We start from the raw sequence: 13005 nt of genomic DNA, 5'->3' as shown, positions 1-13005 counted from the left end.
AAGGTCCCTTTGAATCTAAACCATTCTATGATTCAATGAATATTGAGTGTCTTGGCAACTATCCCTTCATCTACGACTCTCCCCTAGTTGCCCCAAACCAAAAAAATAAGAATACTTTGGTTAGAAATTTAACTTTTTTCAGTGTCTAGAGCTACTGCTACCAACTCTATACTCCTAAGACTGTATTTAGCAATTAATACTGTATCCCTAAACCATATTGCAAGGTTATATCCACTACATATATCTTAAACAATTAACGGGATCTATAGCCTAAGGTCTGCCAACCAAGCCACCAAACTTTTGGGACCCTACTTCGGCTTTGGGAACTGCTCTCACACACCTTCTTAAGGCCTGTAATTTTAAGTTTTGAAACAGAGCTATCTGGAACATGAATTTACCACTTAGGGATTAACTCATACACTCGGGTCAACTGGGACAGTCTCAGCTACATTAATACGAGTGCATAAACGCCACCCTTCAGCCAGACCTTTCCCACCTCAGCCCACAGGTACAACACCTGGCAGCTGCCCTCTTATCGTCATGAGGACACTTAGCGATGTATTTGGCTCTGTTTATTTTGGATCAATAGCTTGCAAGTCTGGATAACTATATTGATTCCATAGGGGTTTTTGTTTTGTTTTCTCAGTAGGTTATGCACAAAGGACAAAGAATTTTATTATTAGACCATTTAATGTTTGGAAAAAGAAATCATAAATGCAATCCTGTTGAAGATTGGAATCTACCCAAAGGAAAAAAAAGAGAGAGGGAGAAAAAGAGAGAGGGAGAAAAAGAAAGAGAGAGGGAGAAAGAGAGGGAGAAAAAGAGAGAGGGAGAAAAAGAGAGAGGGAGAAAAAGAGAGAGGGAGAAAAAGAGAGAGGGAGAAAAAGAGAGAGGGAGAAAAAGAGAGAGGGAGAAAAAGAGAGAGGGAGAAAAAGAGAGAGGGAGAAAAAGAGAGAGGGAGAAAAAGAGAGAGGGAGAAAAAGAGAGAGGGAGAAAAAGAGAGAGGGAGAAAAAGAGAGAGGGAGAAAAAGAGAGAGGGAGAAAAAGAGAGAGGGAGAAAAAGAGAGAGGGAGAAAAAGAGAGAGGGAGAAAAAGAGAGAGGGAGAAAAAGAGAGAGGGAGAAAAAGAGAGAGGGAGAAAAAGAGAGAGGGAGAAAAAGAGAGAGGGAGAAAAAGAGAGAGGGAGAAAAAGAGAGAGGGAGAAAAAGAGAGAGGGAGAAAAAGAGAGAGGGAGAAAAAGAGAGAGGGAGAAAAAGAGAGAGGGAGAAAAAGAGAGAGGGAGAAAAAGAGAGAGGGAGAAAAAGAGAGAGGGAGAAAAAGAGAGAGGGAGAAAAAGAGAGAGGGAGAAAAAGAGAGAGGGAGAAAAAGAGAGAGGGAGAAAAAGAGAGAGGGAGAAAAAGAGAGAGGGAGAAAAAGAGAGAGGGAGGAAAAGAGAGAGGGAGGAAAAGAGAGAGGGAGGAAAAGAGAGAGGGAGGAAAAGAGAGAGGGAGGAAAAGAGAGAGGGAGGAAAAGAGAGAGGGAGGAAAAGAGAGAGGGAGGAAAAGAGAGAGGGAGGAAAAGAGAGAGGGAGGAAAAGAGAGAGGGAGGAAAAGAGAGAGGGAGGAAAAGAGAGAGGGAGGAAAAGAGAGAGGGAGGAAAAGAGAGAGGGAGGAAAAGAGAGAGGGAGGAAAAGAGAGAGGGAGGAAAAGAGAGAGGGAGGAAAAGAGAGAGGGAGGAAAAGAGAGAGGGAGGAAAAGAGAGAGGGAGGAAAAGAGAGAGGGAGGAAAAGAGAGAGGGAGGAAAAGAGAGAGGGAGAAAAAGAGAGAGGGAGGAAAAGAGAGAGGGAGGAAAAGAGAGAGGGAGGAAAAGAGAGAGGGAGGAAAAGAGAGAGGGAGGAAAAGAGAGAGGGAGGAAAAGAGAGAGGGAGGAAAAAAGAGAGGAAGAAAAGAAAATTCTGATTATCTATGTAAAAAAAAAATATTAATTAAGAATTCCCAAGAACAGTTATTAGTTGATAAACTAAATAACTTGCATAAAAGGCATTACCAATTTGTCAATATTAAAAGAAAAGGAAACTTTAACAATGGAACGCCTACTGTACCTGTGCTTCTTCAGGTTCACAAAAATGGTCCCAGGGAAGTGGTGATGTGCTAGAAAAAAGATGCAGCAGCAGTTTGGCTTGTTCAACCTAAGTTTTGGGGGTTTTGTTTGTTTGTTTGTTTTTTGCTTAATAAAAACATGCCTGATGTGACTACTGTAATATGACCATTTTCATGTATGCCAAGAACAAGACTCTTCATGCTAAGAAGTATGCAAACAATCAAGCAGACATATAAACAACTTTAAACATTTTTTAAAGTGCTAAAGTGATTTTGAGAAAATAACACTCCTTATATACCAAAGACTTACAAATTATTTTCTATTTATTTTCTGTCACGAATTTGGAGTAGCAAACAATCAAGCAGACATATAAACAATTTTAAATATTCTTTAAAAGTGCCAAAGTGATTTTGAGAAAATTTTGTTTTCCGAAAAAAATATAAAGCCAAATAAACCAGAATAACACTCCTTAAATACCAAAGACTTACAAATTATTTTCTGTTTATTTTCTGCCACGAATTTGGAGTCAGATTTCTCCTCCTAGACCTGAATTTTCAATCTGAATAGCTTTCATTTTGCAGAACTGTTCCTCCAAAATCTCTCTTGAAGTAAGTTTCAGAAGCATAATTTGTAATCCAAAAATAAAGCAGGAACTCTAATTGAATCTGTCTGTTAAGCCATATAACAGCTGTAATTTCATTGTTCAGAAGAAGCTTATTAAAAGAATACACAAGCAATAGTTAGAACTACTATATTTGCTCAGTGTCTATTTTCAGTACCTATAGCACCAACCCATAAGTAAGACCCAATGTGCAGGACAGCAGAACTTCAAATACAGCAATTTAAAAGTTATTTTCCCTTCCTGCACAACGCTGTGTCACCTATGTGCTCTCAACAGCAAATGGAATCCCAGGCCACTTGAAGAGTTTGCATTTTTCAGTCCTCAGACAAGAATTCCTGTCTCCAGAACTTCAATAGCTACCTGAAATGCAACAGAAGTGTTTTCAATTCTAATTCTCTACAAAAGGGTTTGAAGTCTTTTCCCTTTAAGTAACTCAGTTGCTAGGGAATATATTTTTTTTGTATGCATTACTACATAAAACATCATTATTTAGTAATGCACCTAAGAGAACAATCAGCTGCCAGCAATAAGAATACTACTACTTATTCCAAGATGCATCAGAAGAGACAAGAGGAAGTAAATCACTCTTATTTCCACAAAAGAACATCCTTTTTATAAATGGCTTGACAATTGTCACAATAAAACACAGCAGCCATTTTACTTTTTGAAAGGTTTGAAGCCCCCAGTAGAGGTGGTTCTCACTCCCTGAACTGAGAATGGAGAACATCCTGCCCGCCTCGGTGGCTGAGAAGCACAGAGGAAGCCACTATGGTATCATTTAAGTGCTCACTGATGCTGGCCTCTCCCTCAGGATAAAAATGAGTCCCTCTTGCTAAGAATTTGAACATAAACTCAGTGATGGTTTCTTCTTCATCCCTTCAGAGGGCTTACCTCCAACACTGTAACTTCTCTTCCCTGGGAAAGCTCGAAGAGCTTCAAGGTGCACATTTGAAGCTACCATTTTAGAGCCTTAAAATTCTGTTACTATCTGCTGTTGGAGAGAAAGATTTCTCTCTGACATTTTCTGACAGCAGATCCTTGTCTTTGCAGTTAACACGTTTTTCACAGACAGCCTTCATATTCATTAGGAATCTACTGCCAAAGGAATATGGGGAAGTGGTTGAATACCAAGCCACAAGAAAGGAGAATGAGTATAATTTATGAATAAACCAACCATTCACCTGCCAATTAACAACCAACACAACTTTGGCCAATTATCTCTCCGAAAAAGAATTTTTGTTTTCCCTCTGTGTAACAGTATTAAGCTCTCTGTAACAGTTGAGTTTTTAGAGCAATATAGAAATTTGACATCAAGCACAGAAAAACCACAATGTATTTCAGTGTGCCGAGTATGCTAATCTGTGGAAAATAGCACAAGTTCAGAGAACTGAAATTCATGTATATAAATGCTGGATAAACATGAAAAATAGCCCTAAAATAGTCCTGTGAAAATATTTTTGTTTTCACACTTAAAGAAAATTGTGTTTCTAAGAAGACAAAGCACTTTTTGGAAATTCCTTCAACTCCACCTTGATACACCAACATGGAGAATGTACTAAACTACCACTTAGGGATAATTCACAAATACAAAACATCCTTTTTTAAAAGCAAGTCAGCTTCCTCAAAATCCATCAGTTCTTAGATGAACTCACAGCAAAGAGTAAGACTGCTCCAATCTTTCGCACCTCTTCTTTTGAGGGGTTTGTCACACTGCAATGCTCATCATTTTTCCTATTATTTTTCTGACTTGCAGTATTAAAAAAACCGTTCTAATTTCAGACTGTGCTTGCTCTTTTCCAAAGTCCCCAGCACATTCAGAAGATTTGACATCTGGCAATAAACTGCTACCTACTTGAATAGATACATGTACATTAAGAACTAAGTCAGAAAGGTGACAGTGGCAAATGCTCCTCCTTCTAGATACATGAAGGAGAAACCCTAGAAGACCATTATTGCCACAAGGCAATGCTGATGGTGTTGCTTCTTTCTGTCCTCCCAACTACGACGTGCACTTGCAGCTGCATGAAGGAGGACACAAAGCATGGGCCACAGAAAGGCCACTTCTTCAGCAGAGCTGCTGACTGCATACACAGACTGCCACACACTGCTTACTGCCTTTTCTGATGCAAATCAGGAAGATTTAAAAGTAGACTTACATGAAGACACATATCCATATTTAAGGTGGTAGATCTGTCCAAATTTCTTTATGTCACCATGGGAAATCCTCTAGTTCTTAGTTTTCCCAGACTGTTTTGGAGAATATCTGTCTGTCCCATTCCTTGCTATGGAAGGGCCCCTCTAATATTAGCTGTCCCAGCACTCTCTGGAACAAGCTTGCTTTCCTCCCGTTGAGCAGATCCAAATAAAAGTCAAGTGGTTGCCTCGCAAACAGTCTTCACTTAAATCTTTTACTTTTCTTACTGACTTATGCATAATACTCTGAAAATACTTCTTTTTATTCTTCCAGTTAGCTGCATTATAAGCAGTTATTAAAACATTATAATACAGAATTACATGTGGGCTACATCAATGGCACTCGAAACAAGATCTACAGGCTGACTGACAGATAACAAACTATCAGTTTTCAAAGTAGCTGCTGGCAGCCCTAGAAAGGACTAAGCTTTCCTTCCTGTGGCACCCCAAGCAGGCATTTAGCAAAATGCTGTGAAAGATGACAGCCACTTCCTTCAGGCAGGAAGGAAACTTCACACAAACTAACTCTAGAAGGTGTATTTGAGCTCTGCGCAGATTAAACGACTATCACAGTACCTCAAAAACCACAGTAAGGCTATCTTCCATTTTAAAAATGTTTATTTAAAAGAAAATGAGATCTATACCCAGATGGCCAGGAGAAAAAAAAAAAAAAAATAAAAAATTTCCTCAGTCTCCCCCCACAAACCATTATTCTCTAATTTATCTTCCCCTTAAGTTTCAGCTTCAATGTTTTACTTTTAAAAAAACCCCTGTACTTTAATTTCCTTTTCCTATTGTATTAGACCTGAGGATATTAAGTACCTTTCACTGAAGGGTTGCATGGGATGTGAGAAGAAACCACAATAAAACTTATTCACAATATACAAGTATAAAAATATTTCGCTTAGGATTCAGTATTATAATTTAATAACTTTTTGTTGTTTCATAGGTATCTGGGAAGGGTACAGATACATGTCCTGATCCTGTTACAAGAGGTAGAATGCCAGCATTTGGCACAACATTCCAGGAGAGAGTTAAAGTGATGTTTCTGTTCCCCCTGCAAAAATAACAAAGACTATTAGTACGAATGCTTGAGTTAAACCAACTTAATTACTAATAAATTACTAAATTATTTAGGATACAAATTATTTTCCCAATTCAGAAGAAATGGGCTTTTTCTTTTATGTAGTTACTTCATAAAGTATTACCTATTTTCCATATAAAACTTTTTCTTTTTTACTCTTGCATAACTCCTTTGGAGTAGAGTGCATCACAGAACCAATTCTACACAGGCAAGAATACCAGAAGCAGAAACCCAGAAGCTTAATTGCTCATTATTAGCAATGCACCTTCTAGTCTACAGAAGAAACAATATCTTATCTCCCAAGGTCATCTTCTGATAATCAAACTACAAAGATGCAATAGACTGACAGAATATCAGATAGAACATAGATAACTTACCACAGCAACAAAACCAGCAAAGTATGAAAGTAAATCAAGACACCATGAATAATGATACTACAGGAAGGATTTACTTACTTGAGACCATTTCCATCATCAAAGAAAAAGTATTTTGTCTTCATGTCTTTTAAAAACAGCCTAGGGTTATCTCCTCTCAACATGATCTTGTCCCAAAGGACCACTTGGTTTAGAGCCTAAAAATACAATTGTAATTATGTCAGCAAGACACCTTACAAGGTCATATTCAGTCACTGGATTTTCATAGCATTATTCATCTAAACCCCCTGAACTTGAAGCACATGTTTGCAGTTCATAACTAATTTTAAAAAGCAATGCTTTACAGGGAGGGAAACTAGTACTACCACAAACTGAAGTGTGGCACAGAATAAATGGAAACAACAAATAACAGCTCAATAAACCCAGAAAGTTTTCAAAGATCAACAAAGTGTGATGGGTTTTCCTTTTGAATTGCAAAGGAAATTCACTTCTAAAGCAGTATTTAGACTTCCTTTCAAATAAAGGACTTAAGCTGAGCTGTAATGACATTGCCCAGGTATTTAACACTTTTCCAACTTTAATGGAAAAAATCTCTACTTGAATTGCAAGTGTAACCAATGATACCACTGAATTCTAGTTCAAGCTACTGTGGTCACATTGCAAGGATATAGTTATGGCTCTTTTTTTTTCTTATCTTGCTGTACAAAACTACCTCTTTACTTTATTTTTCCCTAAAGTATCCTAATTATTTTAAACATGCTGGTAGGCACTGTGTTTGTACTAAAATAGTTTGTAGTGTTCTTTACTAGGGTCTGGGACTTCATTGTCTTATCTTTTAGACTTTTTTTTCCACATAAATCACTATTTCTCACAAATAGTAAGAAATATTTTTTCTAAATTGTTCTATTAGGCAGTAAACAGGACTGTTTAGCACTTAACTGCTTAAAAGAACAATCCATTTAAAGAATATCCAAATATTTAAGAATTTGGGATGTCTGTTGCACTGTTCATATCATCTGTCCACCTATGATCTCTGAACAAAAGACACACCAATCCTGGCCAGACCAAAGGCCATTAATGGCAGGACCTTAGGAAAATATAAAATGGAGAGAGTGAACAAGTGAAAAAACTTAATTTACAGTCCACTATTGTAAGGAACAATGAGGCACGTGTTATGTTTCTCCACTCTGTTGGGCACATCTCAAGTTAGGTTGCATGAGGGTGAACTTCCTACCCTGCAGTTAAACTGTCAAGAAAATAACATGTAAAAAAACAGTAAAAACAGCCCAAGCTAGTAGGAAATGCTGGTCCTTAACTCTTCCCAGCAGAACTTCTGAATGTTAAAAATAGCTGCAGTACAAAATGGGTAATTGCTTCAACTTTCTCTTTGATACTTACATTGTTTTTTGTTGAATATTCTGCAGACAAATATAGAAACAATTGTTTAACATTCCAGTCAAATATACTCTGCAGATGTATGTGAGTTAAGAAAAATAACATATTGTACTTACATAACCTTGTTTTATTTTTACCAGACCTAGGCCATTATAATTAAAGTGAGTCTTTACCTTTCAACATACCACATCTCATAAATCATTGCAATTCCCAAAGTTCTAACATATATTTTAATCATATTAAAGTGACACATTTTTTATTTTTTTTTTTTTTTTGCTATTTAAGAAATCTAACCACTATTTCCTCCAATGATTTAGGAGTTCTATATTTAACACTGCAATCCAGTAACCAAAATCTTTAAACATGGAAGGCAAGATAGAATTCTTCAGCAAATCTCTTCAAAGCCATTATTTATACTGTTAAAGAACCCTGGTATCCAACTGTAGATCAAGATACAACAGCATTAAACAATACATAAATACAAAATTGGCAGAGTGTAGAGAGTTCAAAGAGCCTGTAATACTCTCATAAAAGAAGTTAGAAGGTAGGTAGTATTTCATATCAGAAGAGACATGAGGAATTACCAAATTTAATTACTTTTCTACAGAGAAAGTCAGCTCATTAGACTGGGAAAAAACTGCTCAGATTTTTATCAACAGTAAAGAACTGATGACTGCCATTTGAGATTGTCAGTGTAATAAAACTGATATTCTAAATACTTGTCTACTTAGCAATAAAATGCATCATCTGTGACTGCTAAAGAAAAGACCTTTTAACTCACAACAAAGATTAGCTGTAACCTTTTCTTTCCCAATCTTCTCTTTTATTCTGTTTGCCACTGTCTCCCAAGAATAAACTGATTCCCCAGCCAGACTCGGAATCTACCCTGTTCCACCCATCCCGAGACTGAGCCGTGGTTTTAAGCCATTAATTCAAAAGGCAAGTAAGGAAAGAATGAAATAGTTACCTGCTGTTGCTGCAGGAGTAGCTGGAGCTATTTCACTGGAACATTTTTCGTTATCTAACTCAAACAACAAACAAGACTCTGAAGATCTTTTCTGTAGGATTTCTTTATGCTTGCTGGTTAGCGACAAATTACATAAGCTGAGGTGTTTGTGAAAACTCCCTCCTTCCCTTTGCTTTCCCTAGTTTGTGTGTCATTTTATTTAATTCTTCCTAGGACTGGCAACTTGTCTATTAGTTAAGAGACCCCATGTACCAGTATATCTTTACAAATTTTGTCAAAAAAAACCCCAAAATTACCAGAAAATTACATTTTACAACTCACACTATAAGGTTGATTTATGCCAGGCACAGAAAATTAAGTCAGAAGTTTTATTAAAAAATGTTAATACTACTACCACTATTATAAAAACATGGAATCTTTACATCTACATGCTCTAGATCAATTCTTGCATAAGAACAATTCTTTTAGAAGTTCTGCCCTGCCTTCCTCTGACTCCCCTATGTGCACCACATGCAATTCATCTCACCTACTTTAGAATTTCAGTCTCTGGTTTTAATACACCTAAACATTTCAGAGGTAAAACTCAGACCTAGGAGTTCACCTTTCCTGCTTCCAGTTGACAAAAAAAAAAAAAAAAAAATTGCTCTTATTCTATGCAACAAACACCTGCAAAAATCTGATTAGCCTGTTTATCCAGCATTTACATGTATTCAAGATCTGTGTTTCGTTTGATTTGCTTACACAGTGTAGTGTTCTGCAAAACAGAGGAGCCAAAGCACAGAGGTAATCAACATCTTGGCCAACACAGTGACAAAAAGCAGCAGACAGGGAAAAACCCCACACATCCCTGCTCAGCTACAAAGCGAGGCTTACATGGGAGGTAAAGCACGTGAGATGCTGGGGTTTGAGACCCGAATTAAGGTTGACATATGGGTGATTCCCACAGCCCTTCATACAGAGGGGGTGAGTTTGCCTTAGAGCTTCCCCCCAGGGTGCGGCCGGCCCTGCAGGGAGAGCCAGAAGGGAAATGAGCCCCAGGGGTCCCGCACTGAGCTGACAAAGGTCAGGGCTCTGCTGGGGGATAAAAGCTGGGACCACTTGCTGGCAGGGAGGAGCGTCTGCCTGTGAAGTCTGTGTGGGGATAAAAGCTGGGCCCACTTGCTGGCAGGGAGGAGCGTCTGCCTGTGAAGTGGGTGAACTTCACAGAGCTTCTTGCTTAAGGAAAGACCTCCTGACTCTCCCTGGAGCTGGGCCCCGGTCAGTTCAGACCTTTGTGACTGTGGGCTAGACCCGTGTGGGCACCTTTATCGGATATGTTTAAACTTCTGGTCTGGCTGTTTCCCTTGCCATCCATGGGAAACCTTGGCTCTCTGTTGGTGCCACCTATTGTCAGTCGAATTATGTCTTTCCTGGGGTCGTTGGGGGTAACGTTGATTGTATGCAAATCAATTGACTTGTTTATCTGCCCGGCGATCATTCAGGGCATGACCTTTTTGTTCTCAAGACATTCCACTTAGTCTTTTGTTGTCTTTATTTTTAAAGCAAAACAGGTATTTGTATGCAACTATTACGTGGCCAGAACTTTGAAAGCCTCATAACTAAGCGAGTTTGAAAGGTGCACTGGAGTTTCTAGATGCAGTATGACAGACAAAATTATACAAACCCCATAATTAATTTACCCCCTCAAACCACCAATATTAAGTTCACTTAATAGCAACACTGTCTAGGTGTTACGCTGCACTTCCCATTATTAGACACTGTACACTTCACTAGAGCCTGTTTTTTAAAAAAGATAAAACATCTTGCCCTGTGTCATCAACTGGAGACAGAACAGATATTCCAAGTTCTATTTTATTGCCCTAGGTATGTAAGATACTACTTTTCACTGCTTTCATTTTCTATTTTTAAATAAAAAAAAATTGCTAGTTGTCCTCAATACCTGAAGATTATAAGGTAACAAAAATAGATGTCAAGATGTTCTTATTTCTAAATGTTGGCAAACCATTTTTTTTCCATTAAGGATATCTGCAGTAATGTCAAATGTGACGAAGCCCAGATCACTTCTTTCTCTGGGTCCAGTGAAATCTTCCACATTTTTTCTAAGACAAAACAAAACACAGGATTATCCTTTCTTATGATTTCTTTGTCAGGCATTACATAAATTAAAACATATTTCCCTCATCCATTTTCTGTACTCACTTTGAAATACTTTTGACTAAAATGTAATCAATATTACAAAATATAAAACCTGCCTTCCAGAAATTAAACAAAACACAGGATTATCCTTTCTTATGATTTCTTTGTCAGGCATTACATAAATTAAAACATATTCCCCTCATCCATTTTCTGTACTCACTTCAAAATACTTTTGACTAAAATGTATTGACTAAATGTTTGACTAAAATATTACAAAATATAAAACCTGCCTTGCAGAAATTACAAAGCCACAGTTTTGAATGACAGGCCTGGCCACCACAGTAGTCTAAATTATACGAAGAGCCTATAGAGATTTTAGTTAACAGGAAAACATCTATCTACCTGTACCTAAATTGCACTACATTTCCTTTGAGTAAAATATGTGTTAGCCATCCCCAATATATAAAACTGACCAGAACACTGGCAGCACAGCTGTCTGCTGGCAACCATTTTCAACTTCTTCCACTTTCAAGTTCTTCAATTTCCCAACTGTCCACTAAAACAAGCCCCTAGTGCCCAGTCTCAGACACTCCAGCCACTCTGATAAAACATTTATGTTTGTAGTTTACACAACTTATAAGATTTCTTACTAGAATGTATTTAAGTGGCAGTATAAAGAAAATGCTTTTTCTTCTACATTACGGAAAATCATATTGCTTTGGAAGACTTTATCACAAACCCACATTTGGAGGAACATTTCACACTGCCACACTAAACCATGCTACAAACAGAAAACTGAAAAATAACAGGACACAGTAGGTATTTTCATACATATTCACAAAGCTCAGCAATTTATCAAACTCACTCTCTACAAAGAATACCATAAGCGTGTTGGCAATCAGCCGTGAACCTCAAATCCTCATGAAACAAACATTTTATGAATTATGAACTTCTTAGTTACATTTATATTTTAATGGACCAATCTTTAAACTGCAATACGTTTATTGAAGCTTATCTCAGTAATCTCAAAGAACAAGTTTGACAGGAGAAAACCCACTTGTGGAGACAGTGTTTAAAGAAACACCACCAAAGCTTCCTGATTTAAGCCTTGCTATGAATTTCCATCCCTTTGCAAAAAGCAACCTCTTTTTAAATAGTAGCCCTTAAAAAGGGCTTCATTTGTGAATCACTGTCAACCTGGTAATGGGCAAAAAGACTAGGGTGTGCAGAGCTTCTCAGAAGTTCAGGAAAAGCAGCTGAAGTGTAACACCTCTCATTAACACTAGATCTGTGCATCACAGAAGGGACTGGCCCTGCACTGTAATGCTCACCAACATTAGGCTTTAGTATCCTACCTCATATATGTCAAGCTCAGAGGAATACTCAAAAACACGCTTTTATGCTGTTTGCAATCCTCTATCTAACATAAGAACAGGGTTTATTTTCCTGAGATCTGAAAACAATCCAAAGGTGAAGGCATTTCCAACTCTGTGTTCATTTCCCCTTTCAAATTTTGCTGCTAGCCATCCACTCATGTCACTTAACCTTTGGGTGGCTCCAAGTCTCCATGAGCTACTTTAGCTTACTAACAGGGCAAACCCCAAACCAAAAAACACCTCACTAGTTGAGTTAAAGCAGCTCAGTAAAGTATCCTGGGAGTATAATCCCCCTCTACCTCTAGTGAAGCACCATGTGGCTAAAAGCAGGAGCAAAGACCTCTACTTTTTGGTGGCAGTAAGTTTATTTGGCTACAGCCCTCCAAATCATACACATATAACTGAACTTTTCTGTAACAGTTTCCTGTGTTAATACTGTAAAAACGGTTCCCCTGGCAGAAGTTTGCATCAGCACACTGGGTCTCGTGGGCAACGTGCTTTTGATGTGGTATTAGGTATTCTACACCTAGTGATTTCACAGAAAGATAAGCCATGCCTGTCAGTCTACTTGTGACAGTCTTTGTGAAAAAAAGGAAAATACATTACCAACTGGAGAATCTAAGGGATTTTTTTTTTAAGTACTAAGGCGATGTTCACTTAGGTCCTTGCACCTCCAAGCCCGTCAAAAGCAGCCGGCTCGGCTCCCCCGTAAGCCAGTGCCCCTGACAGAGAAGGCGACCGGCACCCCGCCCGCCCTGCCCTGGGCGCGCTGACCCGCGG

General features: G+C 38.2%; 1 protein-coding gene across 1 annotated transcript; it reads right to left on the bottom strand.

Annotated features, from left to right (window-relative positions):
• Positions 1 to 5817: 5817 nt before the first annotated feature.
• Positions 5818 to 10812, bottom strand: SPCS3 (signal peptidase complex subunit 3 homolog (S. cerevisiae); the record flags this gene model as incomplete). Its single annotated transcript, XM_008942190.1, has 4 exons — positions 5818 to 5950; positions 6433 to 6548; positions 7750 to 7826; positions 10739 to 10812. Coding segments are annotated over 4 exons (400 nt in total), but the record flags the coding sequence as incomplete, so codon positions are not given.
• Positions 10813 to 13005: the final 2193 nt, after the last annotated feature.

The sequence above is a fragment of the Merops nubicus genome, unplaced genomic scaffold (assembly GCF_000691845.1).
Source record: "Merops nubicus isolate BGI_N331 unplaced genomic scaffold, ASM69184v1 scaffold10406, whole genome shotgun sequence".
Classification (NCBI taxonomy): Eukaryota; Metazoa; Chordata; class Aves; order Coraciiformes; family Meropidae; genus Merops; species Merops nubicus.
Note: the sequence above shows the minus strand (reverse complement) of the source record. Positions and strands in the feature narration are given on the sequence as shown.